This window comes from Sabethes cyaneus, chromosome 2 (assembly GCF_943734655.1).
Source record: "Sabethes cyaneus chromosome 2, idSabCyanKW18_F2, whole genome shotgun sequence".
Lineage (NCBI taxonomy): Eukaryota > Metazoa > Arthropoda > Insecta > Diptera > Culicidae > Sabethes > Sabethes cyaneus.
The window spans coordinates 189,374,814-189,393,728 of NC_071354.1; the positions used below are offsets into that span (position 1 = coordinate 189,374,814).

Genomic DNA, 18,915 nt, shown 5'->3' on the forward strand with positions numbered 1-18,915 from the left:
TTAATTAAGGATTAGTCGCAAAATAAACATTTGCTGTGTTGTACTTTTTACCAGGCGACAATCGTATTGAAATCCGTATACATTGTGTCTTTACGCTTCGAGTCGGGGTGGACATATGAGTTTCTCCAATCAATCCGCAGGTAATTCTTCGCTATCGACATTTAAAAGCTCGGCATGCATATCATTCCTTCCAGTTGGCTTGCTATTGTTCAGCCCTTAGGGTTACACACTATGGGTGAATCACATGGCCTGGGAGAACTCGAATCCGGTTAGAATTGGCTTCCATTTTTTCCTGTATGGGTTCATCAGTACGACCATTTATTGATCTATTGTGATATCACCCGGGTGTTTGTTGTATAACTTGCACTACATTTCTTTTTCCTATAATCGCTGTTAAGAGAGCGATATGCTCATTCAATTTTTTAATGCTTGTGACGTATTGGATTTACCCTTCCTTCAAAGCTTGCTCTACTATACCCACCACGCTCCGCTCGCTAGTACTATCTCATATTATAGTCGACCCTAGCGAGGACCCATTACGTCCCTTGACTAGTACATTTAACTATGAGAGACTTTTTGCACTGTCAAGAGGCGGGGTCATATAGAATTCAGCAAGAAGCATGTGTAATGCGGGACTTCACGAGTCATTTGACTTAGAATGGCCCGATTCTACTAAGATTTGAGCCCACAACCACTCCCTTGTCAAAATAGACTTGGTAATCTTGCGGCTACGGAGCCCCTTTATTGGTTATGGCTTCCATTATAGCTTGGTTCAATCAGCGGGCACTCAGTTTGGTAAAAAGGAACGAACTACGAACCTATATATAAGCAATGACAAACTGACATGACACATTGGAGAAAACCTTTGATAAACATCGTCCTACACATTTTGCATTCAACTCGATCTTGGACCACTCGTCGCCAATTTTCTAGACGTCTCAGATGTCGGAAGCCGCTTTCGATCTGGTCGGTGGGGTTGTTGAAGAGAACCGTTTTCGTCGCGCTGTCACTACCCAGGTAATCAATAAGCATTAGTATAAGCAGTAAATCAATCGTTTATTAGCATCCCTGGCGTCTTATACTGCAGGTTGCTGTTTATCAGCCTTCAGACTGCATAACTGTTGTAAATTGGCATCCACAATTCTATTTAAATTCTTCTTGTCGGTAACAAGCTGCAAATAAGCATTGTCAGCACTATGAGAGGGCTAGCAGTAAAGTAGCTGCTTAGTTTAGGGCAACTTAAATGCTTATTGGCTTGCATTTAAATGCCATTTGAAATGCTTATTGGTTACCTTGGGAGACATCCTTACGTGTCCGGCCCACCGTCGTAGCTTAACAACTTCCGCCGGATGTACGATGGATATCTCTTCAGGCAGTGAATGTAGCTCGTCAAACATCGCCCGCAGCAACTTACACTCGAAGAGACGGAGCGCACGAAACACATCACTCAATTTAATGTAGCAGTGATCAGTCGCGGCAGTTCGCCCGGAAAACCGTGTTCGAGCATCATCTGCCATAACTGGTCTCGACCAACTGTATCGTATGCTGCTTTGGAGTCTATAAAGATGTGACTACGTTGGCTGGCTACGTTGTACTTCCGATATTTCTGCAAGGTCTGTTGGATGGTGAGAATTTGGTCTGTTCCTTAACAAATGTATGACCAATTTTTATGAAAAACTTCGTAAAAATTCTTCATCATTCAATTCTTCATTCTGCATCGAGTGAGCTGTCACAAGAGAACATAATCAATTTCGTTCGCTCTTCTCTTCAAGGTCCGATCTACGTCAATCTGTGTTCGCAAATCCCTGTTTCTTTTTGGCGCTGGTGACATCGGCGATGGAGTTCCGAATTGGAGACCCAAGTGTGTAGCCACCAAGACCGAACAATGCACTGCTAACAGCGACAGCGGTTTACGACGATTTATAGTTTGCGCGTTATCTTCGCCGCTACACATCACTTCTCGTTGTGTCTACTGTGACCGTCGAAAATGACCAAAACGGCTAACTCACCTGTCGGACGAAAAAACTTTATAAGTAGATGAAGCCATTGTAGAAAAAAATCACCGTTTATCCACCCCTTCGATTGACATATTGTTTCGCTGTCTAAAGGAGCGTTGAATCACGTTGAACATAAGTCGATCATTCATACTTTTTCTCGGGAACACAAGAAACAGTAGAGTAGACTCTGGTGGAACTCATATACATCCTCATATTACAATGTTTCCACATTTAACGGAAGGATGTTTATCGTCTTGCCTGGTAGATTTGAGTGACAGAACTTTGAGTTGGCGTGTTGAACGCACCCGCTCGCATAAGGCTAGTTGACTGTGGAATTCACAGACAAAGCTCTGGATATGTTTTTCAACCGATCGCTATTATTCAATTGATGAGGCTCTGTCAAGTCAAAACCCAATCTGAAAGTTCCTTCTTGTTTAGTGGTGATTTGAAAAGTCTAAGACGTGTAACGGTCAGTTCCCTGATGGACATCTGCTTGGACAAAAACTTCTGCTTTTTTATTCAGCATGATCCTCGGACTGTTTAATTTTAGATTTGGAATTTTGCTATATAAATGGAACTGTTATGCGAGTAGCGACAGCTATCTGTATAATTGAAGTACAGAAACGAACAGAAACACTTACAATAACTAAAAACTTGGTTTCTACTTATATAGGTATTCAAGAAAAGTTCGGAATTTAATCATCAAGCTTCACCGTTATTTTAAAACCAGCTATCATTTTTATTTACTTACTTTAGAGCATACAGTTGCTAAACCTGGGATATTTCTACCGCTATCAAAGAAGGTCTTAGCGTTTAACAACGCTAACAATTGTTACGTGAATGTCTGCTTTGTGTGTGTTTGTATGATGTATGTGATAAAATACATACAGCTTGTCAAATTGAGTGTCAGGCTGTCACAAGCACAATAGTTCATTACTGTCAAGCATGCGTGACCTGAGAAGTTATATTATTTTATGCAATTTAAAAACATGATCGGATGTACGAGCGAACAAACGTCTATGAATCACAAACTTGTTCGGCTTACGTAAGCAATCAATTTAGATTTTTGTGAATTTTACGGTCCACAACTTACAACACATTTTGAATAAATGGTAAAAAAAATGTTTGAACTTGCTCGTAAGCAACACGGAGCAACACGAATTGCGGAAAAGAATATTTCACACAAACCTTTTTGAGTTCGGTTAATTATAACCTCCGTAGCGATTGTTGTAATGATCATCATCATTGTGAGGCATAGCTCCGAAACGAGCACCGTTTTCTCCGGGCCGCCCACCACGAGGAGCCCCATTCTCTTCTTGCTCGTGCTCGTGGGGACGATATTTTTCCTCAACACCATCTTCAGTCTTAACCTGCATTGGGTACTGTGCGTATTGGGCACTGTAGTCAGGATAATCTACAGCAGAAAGAAGAAAAATATTAGCGAATTAACTAAATTATAAGAATCAAATTCGATAAGAAAAGATTGTCAGAGACTTAGATACTACTAAACAGTTTGAACTACGCAACTCATAGCCCTGGAGTCTCGTTTGCCATAAAAGGATGCTCTAGCAATCATTAAATGAAGCAGTGTTACAAGATGTAGCTCGATCTTGTTCACGATGATAGCTGATTGCTCGGTAAAAAATAAATCCAATAACATAGTTAACTTACCATCCAACGGTTCTTCTTTGATCTTAATGTCACCCTCGCGGAATTCAGGTTTGCGTTCCTTACGTTCCCGGTCCTTGTCCCGTTTGTCACGTTTTTTATCAACACGCTCCCTCTCTCGATCCCGGGATCGGCTGCGAGTGCGTCTACGTTTCTTCTCCCGATCACGTTCCCGCTCGCGGTCACGTTCACGATCCCGTTCTCGATCACGTTCCCGGTCCCGCTCACGGCTGCGTTCACGCTCCTTGTCCCAACGCTCCTCCCGTTCCGGTTTCTCGTACTCTCGCTCACGGCTGTGTCTTCGGCGACGGTCCTTAGAACGGCTACGCCGGCGGCGTTCCCGATCACGAGAGCGAGAACGACGACGATCAAATGGTCCTGAGGAAAACAAGGAAATGTTACTTTCTTTTGAATAACATGTGATCAGTAAATACTTACTCTGTTCAAATCTCGGCTCGCGTCGCTCGCGCATTCCGTCCTCTCGTTCGCGCTCCAGCCGATATCGTTCACGCTCTCGTTCGTTATCTTCACGGCCAGAATGTTTGATGTTGACGTCAGGCCCTCCTCGGCGTGTACCGCCAAGCCCACCACCGAGCCGGCGAGGAAGCCATCCCTTTACCGTGCGAGCTCGTTCGACATCAACCAGCACTCGTTTACCGTCAATTTTCTTACCATCGGCATGCTTGTAGGCAGCTGTTTTGTTTTTTTTTGGGAAGAAAGATTTGCGACGCACAAAGTTCGGTTCGGAAGAGGACGATTGTGTGTCGCAACAGAAGAGAATGGATCAAAATTGCACTTCGATAGTCGTGTAGGCACTTAAGGAAAACGGTTTTTGTGTGTTAGGCCAGATATAAGTTTGAGAAATAATTTTGAACCTGATCTTTCCGGATAAACTTCAAAAACTCTACTGCTACCATCAAAAATCATATTTTGAGTGCTACTAAAATTATGCTATTGTCTGGAACAAGGTGGACACGGTCACAAAGAGGATTGAGACGACGTAGACTGACCTAATCTCTTTAACATACATCGATTTGTCTCTTAGTTGATAATCTAACGTCACTAACTCTTGATTCCTGCTACTGCGAAAGATTCCTACTATTCTTAATGGTCATTGGTCCCACCAAAATAGCTTGTTTTGGTAAATATACCTACCAAAGAAACCAATATGACTTACAAAGAAGAGGCCCCAACTTACGACAATACACTTTTAGTAGGTGTTGGAGTTGGTGTTGTGGTTTTTTAACAATGAACGACTAATTAGCACCGTTCTGCACGCGTTCTCCAAATAGCTCCGGAGGCACTAAATCCTATCTTTACCTGGTGCGCACAATACTTACGTTCAGAAAAGGTTGAGCGCAATTTTAAAAATACTTTATAACCAATATCATCAAAACTTACAAGGCAGCAGTCCACACAATGCTCTGGTACAACTTACATTTTAAATATGAATATTTAAAATATAGTGGAAGCAATGTAAAGATTAAAATTTACCACCGTCGCTCGTTAACTCATTGTTTTCAATACTCAAGTGTACCTACAACCACTCGACTAGTATTGATTAACAAAGCTGTACACGCTGTGCACCAACATAAAGTGCTCACACGTTTTGGACAACACGATTTTACCTTTTTCGATACCGTTCTTCCATCGCAGACGTAGAAAAAGCTCGTGTGATCAAACTGAAGCGGGCAGTCGGACGGAAGGTTGGCTCTAGCTCGGCTTCAATTTTGATTCTTGAAATTTCTTGGCAGTTCAAAAAGGTTATACTCACTTACAATCTTTCCGGCTTGAGTGAACGACTTTTGAATCCAATCAGAGAACGAAACGAACACAAGGTCGTTTCTATTCTCATTTAGTGGTCTCCGGACAAAACATTTGTGGTAGCACAGCGTAACAAATATAAAAACTTAAAAGAAAACACGCAGTTTTTGCCCAAACATTAGGAAAATCAAGGTTAAATCGAAAGGTAATAAAAACGATTGTACTCTGAATCCAGAATTGGGTTTTCCAGAAAAAATGGCCTTTCCCAATAAAGGTTGGTTGGAATTATTCCTTTCAGAATAAAAGAAAACTCACTTTAGTTCTCTTTAAGACAACACAGTGAATCACTGGATAATAACCACATCAAGTTGATTTTAATTTCTTCACATCAAAATCGCAAATATTTTCTATCGAAGAAGCGCATTCCAATGATAGTTTTCAAATTTTAGGAAGCAATGCTATTCATCACGTTCGACGCCATACTTACTGCTTTTCATTGACGTCTTCTAATCAAGACAGGCCTTACCAATGCCAGTTCAGTAAATTAATTTAAGTGTTTTTTGCGTAGTGATAGACTAAAAGTTTCAAAGAAACCAACAATCCAGGCTGCCCGCTGCCAGTTTGAACACCGCCAGCCGACACAGTAAATTGGAAATGAAAAATATCAGCAAAAATATCTTGATCGTATTCGTATGATACTTTATTGATCTCTTTTTCTTTGTCTACCTATGGTCCGTGGTTATTAGTTCCCCACTAAAACAAAATCTGCTGCGTGTCTTACCACACTCATACAAACCTAACATGTGAATGGCAGATGCCATCAACACGGACGGTCCTTTGCAGGACTCCCTGACTTACAGTGAATGAATGACAGGAAGTCGGAGAGACGCTTTCAGTCATCTCAAAGAAAAAAGGAAATCCTTCTTGCATCTAGAATGGAATACCACTGGAAACGGATTTTAGTAGGTAGGTATTTGCAAATAATGCACAAGATACTAGTTGAAAAATGTAACCTGCTCATTTGAATACACGTTTTAAACCTTTTCTGCGCCTTCGTATGCATTTGGGCTACCGATTTTGTTCTGGGTATTGATCAGACTCGCGCTCTCAAATCATTGTACTGTTTCTGCTTTTTTTTTGAGGAAGATGTTCTTCTCAAGTAATAGCGGATGACCACTTCTCCCAGCCAATTTTTTCAACTGAAGCTGGCCTACAGTAGACTGTAGTTAAGAAAATTAAAAATGAGAAAACGACGTCCGTTAGAAGCGATTCTCAACAGTACATTCAGTGTTTTAGTGCAGCAAAATCTTTTCGTTTAACGATAATAGACAGTAGATGGGAAGCAATTGAATAGGATTCTACATTATAAACAAAACTAAAACCTAACCGGAAGAAAATCCAACACTATAGCAATTGTTGTCTTGAAGGAAACTGTTAGAGCATCTTGATTGTTTTGAAAATATGCTATTTTCCCTCAAGATATAAGGATTAAAAACGCCAAAATACTTACAATGCATGTCCCGTTCATGTTCATACTCAATAAAAGCGTAACCCCGCGGTTTGCCGGTTTCCTTATCTTGAATTAAAACAATTTTCTTGATATTCCCGTAAATTTCAAATTCTCTCCGCAGTTTAGATTCCGAAGTATCATAATTCTAGAAAGCAACAAACGATTAACGTTCTCCAGAGAATCAAAACAGCCAACTTTACTTACCACCCTAGCAACGAACAGTGTCTTGAACGGGTCTTCGGTCGCAATCTCCAGCTGTGTCGGATCCCAAGTGGCGATTTCCCGTTCCAGTTTGTAGGCAACCTGTTCGGCCCGTTCACGGCGTCTGCGTTCAACCCGTTCTTCTCGGGTTTCCACTCTTGTTGGTGGCGGGGTATCTTTAGGATCCTGGAACAATCACAACCAACTAAAATAATTTACGAAACAAACAGCAGAACCACTCATGTTACCTCGAATAAATCCAGGAAAGAACCAACGCCGCTGTAGCCTTGCGATTTTTTCTCATGAGGGAGCTTATCCGGTGGTGGCAGAAACGGGATCGACTCGCGTGGGGCAAATAATGCCAGCAGGTTTGGAGGCAAATACTGCGTCATTTCGCACGCTTAATGACACTATTCGGCAGAAAACAGAAAGCACTATAGGAATAAAGTGAATAATGGCTTGATTTAACACATTTTACGGCTATTAAACGATTTTTTCACTTTTTTCAATTACAGTCACGATGACGATATGATGCGTCAAACTCAAAATGAAGGTAGATGGATTCAGTTTCCAAAGTGTACCGCAAAGTGACAGCGGCAGAGCTGCCAGAGTGCCAGATCAGAACAAAAAGAATTCTCGCGTAACTTTTCAAAAGGACCTAAGTAACAATGAGAGATTCTCTTTGTGCCTCTTCTATTTCACCTCCCACGGCACACAGTGGGACGGCTTCAAAAATAGGCGGACATCAGCTTTTGCGGCGAAACTATTAAGTTTTCCGCAATAGTGTCTTCGCAAAAGTTTCTTGGTTTTTATTGTATTTTTTTGTTAGATAAAAAAAATTACATTAAGGGGGTGGGTCAATAAATCGAGAAATTAACTTTTTTATTTTAGGTCCAAAATAAACAGTGCCTAAGGAAAAGTGGTATAGGATATTATTTAAAGACTATTTGGTGAAGGAAAAAAGTTTCAATCCCCTAAGCGAAAACAAATATTGAGCTACAGAATAACAAACCCAATTAATATCAGTTTTCCTTATTTTTCTTGCTTATTTCCGTTTTTACGTAGTTTTGATGTTCAGCAAAGTTTAAGATATAGTAAAAATACATCTTTTTGCTGAAGAGAGTGTAGCTCTAAACTTATGGAATTTTGAGCTGTTACAGTTTTCATATAATTTTCTAGTCAATTTTCTAGTCTAGTTTTCTAGTTAAGGTGATTTATTTCAAAAAGGCGCAAGTATGCGCTGCCATTGTCAGCGACTTTAAGTGTTGTGATATAGTGGCTTTCATTTCATGTATATGTCACGGTGGAACACGGTGGAACATTTGAGCAAACTGCGACTAAAAATATCCTTTTTGAAATGAATCACCTTAAAATTGACTAGAAAATTATATGAAAACTGTAACAGCTCAAAATCCCATAAGGTTAGAGCTACGCTCTCTTCAGCAAAAAGATGTTTTTTTATCATATCTTAAACTTTGCTGAACTTCAAAACTACGTAGAAACGGAAATAAGCAAGAAAAATTAGAAAAACTGATATTAAGGGGGTTTGTTATTCTGTAGCTCAATATCTTCTTTCCCTTAAGGGATAGAAACTTTTTTCGTTCACCAAATAGTCTTTAAATAATGTCCTCTACCACTTTTCCTTAGGCACTGTTTATTTTGGACCTAAAATAAAAACCCGATTTAATCCACCTAGTGGTGAAAGGAACCTTTGTTATACGGTCTTACTTGCTATTTGAGATAGAAATCGACACGTCTTCGGAACATAATTCATCCACAGACTAGTCTGTGCTAATATTACCATTTTTGAAGCACCCAAAATTACTGCCCTAAATGCAGTGTTGGCTGTTGGGCACGCTAATTCGCTAACCGATACAATTTGCTCGATAATCGTGGAAATTTCGCTAATCACTAATCGCAAATTAACAGTCACTGCTTATTTTTAAACATATCGCAGCAACTTGCACTACAATATTATACATTATTACTAATTTATGTCTATTACACGGCTTTTCTTATTTTAAAATAAACAGCGACCCTTCATTTGGAATTATGGATCAGCAACAATTCGGCTAGTCTGAGTATAAATTATAAAGTATAATTTGCGTTTCGCGATTGGTTGGTTAGCGTATTAACGAATTAGCGGTGCTCTACACTGCCTAAATGCGTTCAATTCGATTCAATGTTCAATGAGTAAAAATAATAAAAATAAAATGCTTCTGGCATAAATAGAATAATTTATTCACAACTTAAAGATCTAACTTTACAATACGTCAAAAAGTTACTTACAAAAATGTTTCATATGTTTAGAAATGCTGTGACATAGCATCATACACTTTAACTCCAGCAATCGTTCGTTTTCCATTCCATTCAATCCGTGCTCATTTGCAATCATTTGCGCTGAAGTTTTATCTTACTACGTTTTAAATACAAAGCAGAATCACCTTGAGTATCAGTTTACACGTAATATCGCTAAACACGATAGATCACGAATCCAAAATAATTTACAATCAGCAGAGGCTAGTAACTGACTACTCTAGTACCTTCCACGAACCTGCTGGAGCCAGTCCAGATAGTAGGCAACTTTGACATACACTCCGGGCACGTTAGCCTTACCACAGCCAATACCCCAGGAAACAACTCCGACAACCTGCCAGCTACCGTTTCGTTCGCAAACAAGCGGACCACCGCCATCACCTTTGCAGGCGTCCTTGCCTTCCTCACCACCAGCGCAGATGAAACCCGGGTGAAGTTTGTACTGATAGCCAAGACGCGTCTGGCGCAACTGATTCTGACACTGATGGTCGTTCACGATCGGTACGTCGACTTCCTTCAGAATGTTTTGATACTTGCCGTAGTCACCGAATGCATCCTTACCCCATCCGGTTGTCCAACAGCGCTGGCCGGAGAAGTCGGTGTATTTATCGGGCAAACAGGCCGGAGAAATGTGCGGTGTATTGGAGAAGTCAACGGGCGAGTCCATTTTCAGTATGGCCAGATCGTTATCTAGTGTTCCGGCGTAGTATTCCGGGTGAATCTGTACCGATATGACATCACGCTCGATGTATGGATAAAATTCGACGTCATGATTGACGTCCCATTCGCCGAGTCGTACGCGAAGATCGAATCCGTTGTAACTATTTTGGTAGAGAGAACTTGATTAGTTAGCAAATTTATAACGTGGGGTTCAGAGAGCAAACTTACGTTTTAACGCAGTGAGCAGCGGTGATGATATACTGGTTATCAATGAGAGTTCCACCACAGACGTAAACCGACTCCTTCGGGTCTTTCTTGAGAATTGCGACTTGCCATGGATATTCACCGAATTCGCTGTCTCCATCGACGTACACGGGATTTTTAATGCGACCGTTAATACCTTGGGCATTGCGGACTCCGCACTGGCCCAGCTTGCCGTGGGTTGGTGGTGGACGATAGGCCGGACGGCGGCAGCAAACGGTACGTTGTGGACATTCTTGGGGTCGGGGACCATAGTATGCTTGGCGCTGTGTGCAAAAGAAATTCGATAAGCTATTTGGTTTTATCAAAGGGTTAGATTTTGTGCAAAAGCGTAAAGACTGACAGTTACCTTTTCAGCTGAAAAAGACTTTTCTTGTACCTCAAGCTGCTCGTTTGGTGCCTTGGAGCCAACGCTTGCGACGTTCGACTGCTCCGGTTCCAATCGATCCGGAACGGCAACGTCAGTGGCACGGCGACTACGCGGGAAGCTAACGATGTTACTACCTTCGGAATGTCCTGGAGCCTGCGTTGGAATGGTTTGAGTGGGTGGAAGTCTATCGTTACTACTCTGATAGTTCTGATATTGTTTGCCATAGTCTACCCTATTCTGGTTTAAACCGTCTGGTTGATTCTGGGGGTACACCGATTGGTAGTCAAAGTTACCAATCGGAGGAGCCCGCTGATTGAAGGTAATGTTAGCATTTCTCCCAATGTCGTTCGGATTGTAATCAAGTTCTGCGTCAGAAGAAGATGTGGCATCACGGAAGAAAGGTGGCCTGGGCCCATAGTAGGGAGGGGAAGGACCTGGGCCGTTGGGAATAAACGGTGGACCAGGAGGTCGATTGCCGAAAGGACCTTGGGAACCAGGGTACACGGGACCCGGAGGACCCGAATAGATTGGGCCCGGAGGGCCTGAATAGATTGGGCCCGGAGGGCCTGAATAGATTGGACCAGGAGGTCTTGAGTAGATAGGTCCTGGACCAGTATAGACGGGTCCGGGAGGTTTCGTGAAAATGAGATTGGGTCCAGTTGGGCCGAAACTTGGTGGTGGCCCATGAATATGTGGAGGGCCATGAGGAGGACGGTAAATTGGAGGGGGTGGGGGATAACCGAGGTGGTTATGGTAGTGGTCATGCTGATTAAAAACATGCAAAATGTTTTGCTTTTTGGCAGCCAGAAGACTTCCTACTTTATGAACTATGTTTTCTGTGGGCGTAACGTGAAGGTTGACAAGAGGCTTCAATAGTTTGTCACCATACTCGTCTTTGGTAACTTGCAAGGAAAACAAAGGATTTACATTGACCAGCCCTAGGTTCAAACCATTTGCACCGATTGAGCCAAAGTACGGATTTCCGGCAGGATTTGGACCGTATGGATTTAAGGGATACGAAGGATACGGGAGACCGAAGGACACTCCAAAGGTAGGAACAACTTTCTTTCCACCTCCACCTTCACCACCGTGATGGCCACCTCCCAATAAACGCTAAAACAATACAAGTAAACAAGGCGACTTTAGAGGGTGCGTTCAAATCGGTCACACAAAGAGACACTTGCGCGTCACTTTGACGTGAGCTGTGTCAAGAGCTTAGTCCTGTTGGTTGGTTGGTTGGTTGTTGTAAGCAAAGCCAAAGCTTATGTCAGCATGTATTGTTTTAGTGTTTATTCGGGGTTTAGGTCTTTGTGTCTCGAGTCCCACTGGTCAATTTTACGACTAGTTTGAATGAGTACATACAAAGCAAGGTAGTACAAGAAAAGTCACATTTCAACACATGTAGGTAGTTAGGATTAATATTGTGAGTGTTGGTATTAGCATGGGCAGGAGTGGTGTTAAGGTTCAAATTTTGATTCTGAGTTAGTGTAGTAATCGAAATTTCACTTACCGGTTCGATTTTAGCTTTGTCATCATTGTTGTCTGCCTTTTTGTCAGCAGCAGCTTCACGTTTGGTTATCTTTTTAGCCGGTTCAGTTACGTTCAGCGAACGAGCTTCAGCGGTTTGATTCTTCGGGACATGTACAACGGTCATAGTTCCGTTGCCATCAGTGATTACAACTCGTTCAATGTCGGCTTCAATATCGGTCTTGAAATTGCGAGGGTCTAACGGCAGGATTAGATCGTCTCGTCGACCAACGACATCCTGGGCTGGGCACTGTTCGTACGGGACACACACACACTCTTCATTTCTGGAGTTTGTTCCAAGCCCGCCGTATTGGGCGTTGTGGGAACCGAGGCTGTTAGCTCCGAGTTGATTGTGGCTGAACTGGCTATTGCTATACTGACCATTATATTGTTGGCTGTATTTGTTGTAGTTCGTGCCGAAGTTATTCTGATTTGCTGCTGGACCATTGACGTTCAATTCTTTTTTGTACAAATTTGGGTTGGATGTGTGATAGGCACCTTGAGTTGACTGATAGCCAGACTGAGAGCTTAGGCCGTTGCTGCCGCTACTACCGGCAGAATTTGTGCCATAAATAATGTTGTCCGAGCTTCCAAATGTGGCTGGTCCTCGATTGTAAAGACCAGAATTGACAGGTTTCGATTGGGAAGCATATCCATTGTACTGGCTATAGTCACCATTGGAAGATCCCTTGAGATCTTGATAGTCGAAATCTTTACTGGCCGATGGGTTGAATCCACCATTGGGGACCCCGGATGATCCGTACACACTGGATGAGTAGAGGTTGTTACTGGTTAAGGAACTGCCTCCTACGGCGGATCCGGTGATCACTCCTGAAGAAAGGGGAACCGGATTATTAACAATAACGGGTTTTTCGGCATTTCCTCCTTCGATATGGTGGTAGTGGTGATGGATATGCTGCTCAACAGCGGGTTTTACAAGGGGAGCTCCATCACCGATGATGAGTCCTTTGTTGGGGTTTTCAAATTCATATGGGATTTCACCGCCTTCGTAGATAGGACCTAAGGGTTTGGGAGGATAGGGTGAAAAGGAACCGGATTGGCTAAAAGAGGATCCACTGAAAGAGGAGCTACCTGTAAAGGAATTAGGTCCATTGTAGGAAGGTTGCTGAGAGCTGAAGCCAACTTTCTGTTGTGGACGTGGCGGCATTGGTTGTGGCGGTCCATATGGTCCTTGGTGAGGCCTTTGTTGCGGAGGAGGTGGTGGAGGTTTTCCAATATATTGAGGGCCATGTGGAGGTGGTGGTGGTGGTCCAGGCGGACCTCGAACAGGAACGGTTGCAATTGGGCGTCCAACTGGTCTTAGTGCCACGGGTTGAGCGTAAATGAGATTTTGTGGATTTAGATATGGTCGTCTGCCATCGATGAGTTCTCCATCGCATTGCATTAGACCCAATGCGCAGAGTTTTTCCTTGATTATGTTTCTAGCTTCGACATCGTCGGAGTTCTGTAAAGCTTGCTGAACCGATGGATCGCTGTAGACTTCGTCGAATCCTTCTAAGCTGCGTCCTTGACGTCCGCTGTCCAGAATGAAATTTAGGATGTCATCATCGGCTACTTCAGTTAAGTTCTGAGAAGATTCCTGTCGCTTCTCCCGTACAAGATCTTCCAAAAACGATTCTCCATTGTTGAGCCAATTCCACTCATCGGCATTGGATGCTGTTATGGTCAACAGCACTACCAGTGCTGTTGTTGATATTAGATTCATATTGTTTCTGAAAATAAAAACAAAAACACAATTAAATTACAAGCTTTCTGATGTGTCACGGTAAACTGTTTCCTAGAAAGATTTCGCCTATTTACTGACCCACTTACAAATTACCGCACGCATGTTTGCACCCCAATTTCCGAGTGGGCGATTACCTAACAGTGAGCCCCAGTGAGCCCGTTTTGGCATTATGGCAATCAAGCTCATAACTTATCTCTCTGCCGAACACCGCACGCTGCTGCGCTGGGGTTTGTGTGGTCACTACCTTTCGTTTTCCTCTCGTTTCCGTCGAGCGTATGCACATTGCCCGTATGTTTGAGAAACCAAAACAAAGGCAAAGCAAAACTTCACGGAATGAGATAATATCCCATTCGGTAGAGCGTAATATAATTATTTCCACTTGGTCAAGTTGTGCATCGCCGTCATTCTCCGTGTGCCGGTCATTCGATATAGCGGAGTACATACATATATGCGAAACGGGTTTCGCAAATTAAACCCACCGACCCACAGTGCAGTAAGATATTCAAGTGGGAGTTACTGCTTTCAGGAAAAGGCCAGGTAAAAATCAAACGTTCTGCAGAAAATATATACAGCATCAACTAACGAGCACTAACTTTTACTTTCTTTCGCTTTGCACATTTCCATCGATGCATTTTACTTCCGACCTTCCAAGCGGAGCGGAAACATTGCTTCCTCCTAAAGCATTCCGGCGGTGGGAAACAATGACGATTGTTAAGACGATCGAGTAGAGAGGGAGATGCGATTAGCGAACCGTGACGAACCAGAGAGTTGTGTACAATTCCCTTCGGAATAAAAATTAAATCATCAACACCTAACAACTTATTACAACAAGGTGTCACAAGTCGTAGGCCATCATCGCAGCGCGATGTATCAACACTGTTGTTGACTGTTTTGGTTGGACGATGTCACCCCTCCGAAACGAGGCCGTATTGCATCACTGACTGAGACGATGACCGCGCGCTGTGGTCACTCCTGGCCTGTGTGCGCACACTAAACCAAGCGTTACGTGCGAAAATTGGTGGCGCAGGGTGCGAATAAGGTGCGGTTTCAATGACCTCGAAAATCGGTGTGGGTGGATTCAGCGGCGTTTGTTTGTTTTCACGATTTGCGAAGCTTTAGGCACGTTTTAACGGTTAACCGATTTCGAAGGCCTACCTCAACCGAGATGAGATCGAAAGTCGCTTCGAACGGCGGGACACATTTAGCCGAGGTGGTTTGGCACGTGTGGGTGGGATTACATGATTTGCAAATATAAGTGCGGTTTAATTTGCATCCCTCATTGCGTGCGATTGAGTATTGATTACGACTGGTCACTGTAAATGACTGATACGAAGGTTTTGAAATGAACCCGATTCAGCATTTACAATGACAATCAATGCAAATAAGACCAGTTTTAAAATGGACTCAATTATTTCACTTAATTTATTTCTGCGATGATTAAATCCAATTGGACAAATATTTTGTTGAAGATATTTTAAATGTTATCAAGACTGTAATCCGAATTGGGAGAACAAATCTAATATAAGCGGGAAGGACGGTAGCTTAACGTAAAAAGCCTTCGGGTACCAACCGAACAATTATGGGTTCAAATCCCAGCTGTTATAGCACTCCCGATATATTTTTGGTCTATATATTGAAACTTTCTAGTTGATCCTATTTATCATTCTTCGTACATTACACTTCTTCGCGGCCAAGCGGCACACTTTTGATACTTTTAGTTGAAGAAACTTATTTACGACTGAAATTGGTTCTAAATCAGTTGCCACAACTGCTTTATAACAACTGTGCTAATTGCGCTATGTTTGGTTGTCTTAATAAAATTTAAATTATTGTGAAAGAAACTGATTGACTTTTAAAAATTTTCGAGAACAATGGCATCGGTAAGTAAGAAAGACTTTCTTCAGCCGTTTTCTCCGTAAATTGTAAAAACTATCGCTAAAAACTTATTTGATGAATATTTCAGCAGTGGTGCGAAAACTAGCATTGGGTCGAAAAGCTAGATCCCTTACCCTACATTCTTTTTATATGTTACGGAAATTCATTTTTATATATATAGATTTGAGTCGCTCCATCTTGTTAATAAAGTTTTTAATAAATGAATTAAATTTCCTATAACTTGATCGAAAACACCTTATTGACTTAACCTTTAGCTTTTGAGTTGCGGTTACATCATAGACTGCATTCGAAAAAAAATTGGACACACTCATTTGTTTGTAACTTTATATCACGTGGGTGAGTAAAATTAACTGAAATTTTGTCTGAAGATAGTTAAAAGATATCTTTTGGAACAAGAAAAAGTTTGCAAAATAAAAGTGTCTACTCTCTTCGCAACACCAAATGCTTCTCATCGATGAATGGATGGATTCCAAGTATTCAGAACATTCAGGAAGCATTCGAATACTAAGTGGAAGGATAGTAGCGATAGGAAACGCAGCACCACAAACCCGGAGAATGTCAGAATGGTAATTACCCATTCTAAGACTTGTATTGTACAAAAAACAATATCATATTCAGGACTACACGTATACAAAGTTGGCGGGCTCCGATCTGGAGTGATAAACAGAACAGAAGCCTAAAAATAAAAAAATAAGAAAACTTATCCAATTTAATTCTACTATGTGTATTTTATTCAATGAAGATACGTATTTCGCCTACGACTTGCAGGCTTCCTCAGTGTCTGTAGTTCGAAAACAGACACTGAGGAAGCCTGCAAGTCGTAGGCGAAATACGTATCTTCATTGAATAAAATACACATAGTAGAATTAAATTGGATAAGTTTTCTTATTTTTTATTTTTAGGTTTCGGATTCTACTAAGACGCTCCAAAAACTTCAGAACAGAAGCTGTACAGGAAGTGGCTCACAAAACTGTTCTGCATTGTGATGTGATGAATGATGAAACGACAAATGCCTGGACATAAATATTAACTTACCACCTACTATGGGGATTTGTGAGATATCAATAAGCGTAAAAATCGCTTTCGGTAGCATTCGTCGTTGCACAAATCGCTTGCCAGACAAAGAATTTTTGAGCGAATTTCGACAACTTCTTTTTCCGTACTTTCCCAGGAGCTACAAACTTAGAAGCGGCAACATACTAAAGCTCTGGTATCGTACTGCAATTCGTATCGTTTCGAGTGTTGAATTAGGTTCTGAAAAAACTGCACAAACTCATACATCACGCATAGCACACTAGATCGTTGCGTGCGACAGATACGCTCTGACGCGTATGGAAAACAACAACAAAACAGACTTCCCGGGACTCTTTAGTATGTTGCTGAAAACAATTACAGCATCAAAATGTAGTCTCCGAAAGAACATGCGAACATTTACCACCCTGCTAGCACCAACTCGTATATCAATGTACGAAAATTATCGTAAATATCTCCTAACAAATCCGAAATCGTAACTAAACCTTGATAAAGTGGGGCAAAGTTGATTTTCTGTCGTATATAATGATAATAACTGATATACATACGATTTTCAGTACAGAATCGTATAGCATTACGGAGCGATTCGCGCCTAATCGGATATTGTCGTATATAAATACTTCTATAGTCGTAACGCTTCTAATTATTCCTAATCACGTATATCGCCTCCAAAATAGTACGGATATGTCAATTTTGCGCATCAAATACGGTTTATTAGCATTGTGAGGAACGTGCTGCTCGAGCCAAAGATGCTGATACCTAATACCTGAATGTCGATATGGAAATAACTTCATTACTGTCCATCCATGTTTCGCTGAGCGCAAGGATATCTGCCTGTCTGAGAACCGCATCGGTTAAAATATCTGCTGAATGTGCGTGCGTTTAGACTCTGTAAATTCAGGCTCAGCAGTACAGCAAAATGGCTTACGTTAGATATACATTCTAGAAGTTCAGTACCTAAAGTAACCAGTTTGTGGTTTTCCAGGCGCCTAAGTTCCGTCCGTAATTCCTGGATTCTTGGTGATGCAGTTCCCTTGGCATGGTAAAACTTAAATATGCCTCTGTTACTCGTCAAGTACAATCCTTCAATCGATGTAACTCTTGACATTCCCACGTACACCAACTGCTGTTCCTGTCCCTTGCCATACTCGTACGCGATTTCAGAAAATGTGCCGCCTTGACTCTTGTGTACAGTAAGAGCATTCGCACCTACTAAAGGAAATTGTATACGTTTGGACTTAATGCTACTACTTAGCTTAATATTTGCAGATCGCTTTTCAATAGGTGTCCAATTGGGCTGAAGAACGTCATGCTTAGAGTACACAGCAGGCCTCGATTTGACCCGCAAGACCTTTCCAATGGAGTCGTTTTCAAATTTGAGCAATGATAATAAAGCACAAGTTGCGAGTATTTCACATATTAATATTTTGAACCTGCATTATTTTTTATAATATTCTATCCGGCAAGTTGAAAGCATGAAATGGTATATCCATAAACAAACCGAAAATGTTTGATGACTGATCCCGTACCCTACATGTTTACATCTTTTCGGCTTCTATAGGACTCACCTGTTACGTTAGGCGATACGCTGGCCTCTACGTGCGCCGGAGCGGTCACCTCACGCAACACTTCAACGTTGGAGGGACCAGCTATTTCGTGCGATGCACCATCTAACGATGTATTGCCCACTTCAGAATACATTGAATCATTACGATTTCCTTTGCTTCTCAAATGGTAGAATTTACAGTGCTCTACCACCGTCAACGTTGGCCTCTTGCTGGTCCAGTTAATAATGCCTGCTCACTGACTCGCTTGCGGTATTTAGGCATATATTTTGCTTGAAGCAATTGAGACATTGTAGAATCAGATGCACAAAATCACTCACTTCTCACTTAGATTGATTGTATGTTATTAATAACAATTTCATATGGTAACTATGGCGACGATTGAACGAAGACTGTAGCAA

The 18,915-nt window shown here is 41.8% G+C and overlaps 2 protein-coding genes across 2 annotated transcripts; both read right to left on the minus strand.

The window, feature by feature from the left end:
- Positions 1-2,729: 2,729 nt before the first annotated feature.
- On the minus strand, positions 2,730-7,665 carry LOC128733467 (U1 small nuclear ribonucleoprotein 70 kDa). Its single transcript, XM_053827075.1, has 6 exons — positions 7,389-7,665; positions 7,144-7,326; positions 6,940-7,084; positions 4,104-4,358; positions 3,669-4,043; positions 2,730-3,411 (listed from the first exon to the last, which is right to left on the minus strand). Exons 1-6 carry the CDS (start codon positions 7,530-7,532, stop codon positions 3,200-3,202), a joined length of 1,314 nt encoding a protein of 437 aa, XP_053683050.1. The 5' UTR covers positions 7,533-7,665; the 3' UTR covers positions 2,730-3,199.
- Positions 7,666-9,676: 2,011 nt separating this feature from the next.
- On the minus strand, positions 9,677-14,000 carry LOC128737349 (uncharacterized). Its single transcript, XM_053831972.1, has 4 exons — positions 12,258-14,000; positions 10,727-11,860; positions 10,345-10,643; positions 9,677-10,277 (listed from the first exon to the last, which is right to left on the minus strand). The coding sequence occupies exons 1-4, from the start codon at positions 13,998-14,000 to the stop codon at positions 9,677-9,679; spliced, it is 3,777 nt and encodes a 1,258-aa protein (XP_053687947.1).
- Between the last annotated feature and the right edge of the window lie 4,915 nt (positions 14,001-18,915).

Bases quoted from the DNA above. Each gene is read 5' to 3' on its own strand.
- LOC128733467 (XM_053827075.1), bottom strand. From the start codon at position 7,532: ATGACGCAGTATTTGCCTCCAAACCTGCTGGCATTATTTGCCCCACGC. The intron at 7,085-7,143 runs GTAAGTAAAGTT...GTTGCTTTCTAG, and splicing joins CACTGTTCGTTGCTAGGGTG to AATTATGATACTTCGGAATC. The intron at 4,359-6,939 runs GTAAGTATTTTG...AAAACAAAACAG, and splicing joins ACATGAACGGGACATGCATT to CTGCCTACAAGCATGCCGAT.
- LOC128737349 (XM_053831972.1), bottom strand. From the start codon at position 14,000: ATGAATCTAATATCAACAACAGCACTGGTAGTGCTGTTGACCATAACA. The intron at 11,861-12,257 runs GTAAGTGAAATT...GTATTGTTTTAG, and splicing joins ACAAAGCTAAAATCGAACCG to CGTTTATTGGGAGGTGGCCA. The intron at 10,278-10,344 runs GTAAGTTTGCTC...CTACCAAAATAG, and splicing joins GCTGCTCACTGCGTTAAAAC to TTACAACGGATTCGATCTTC.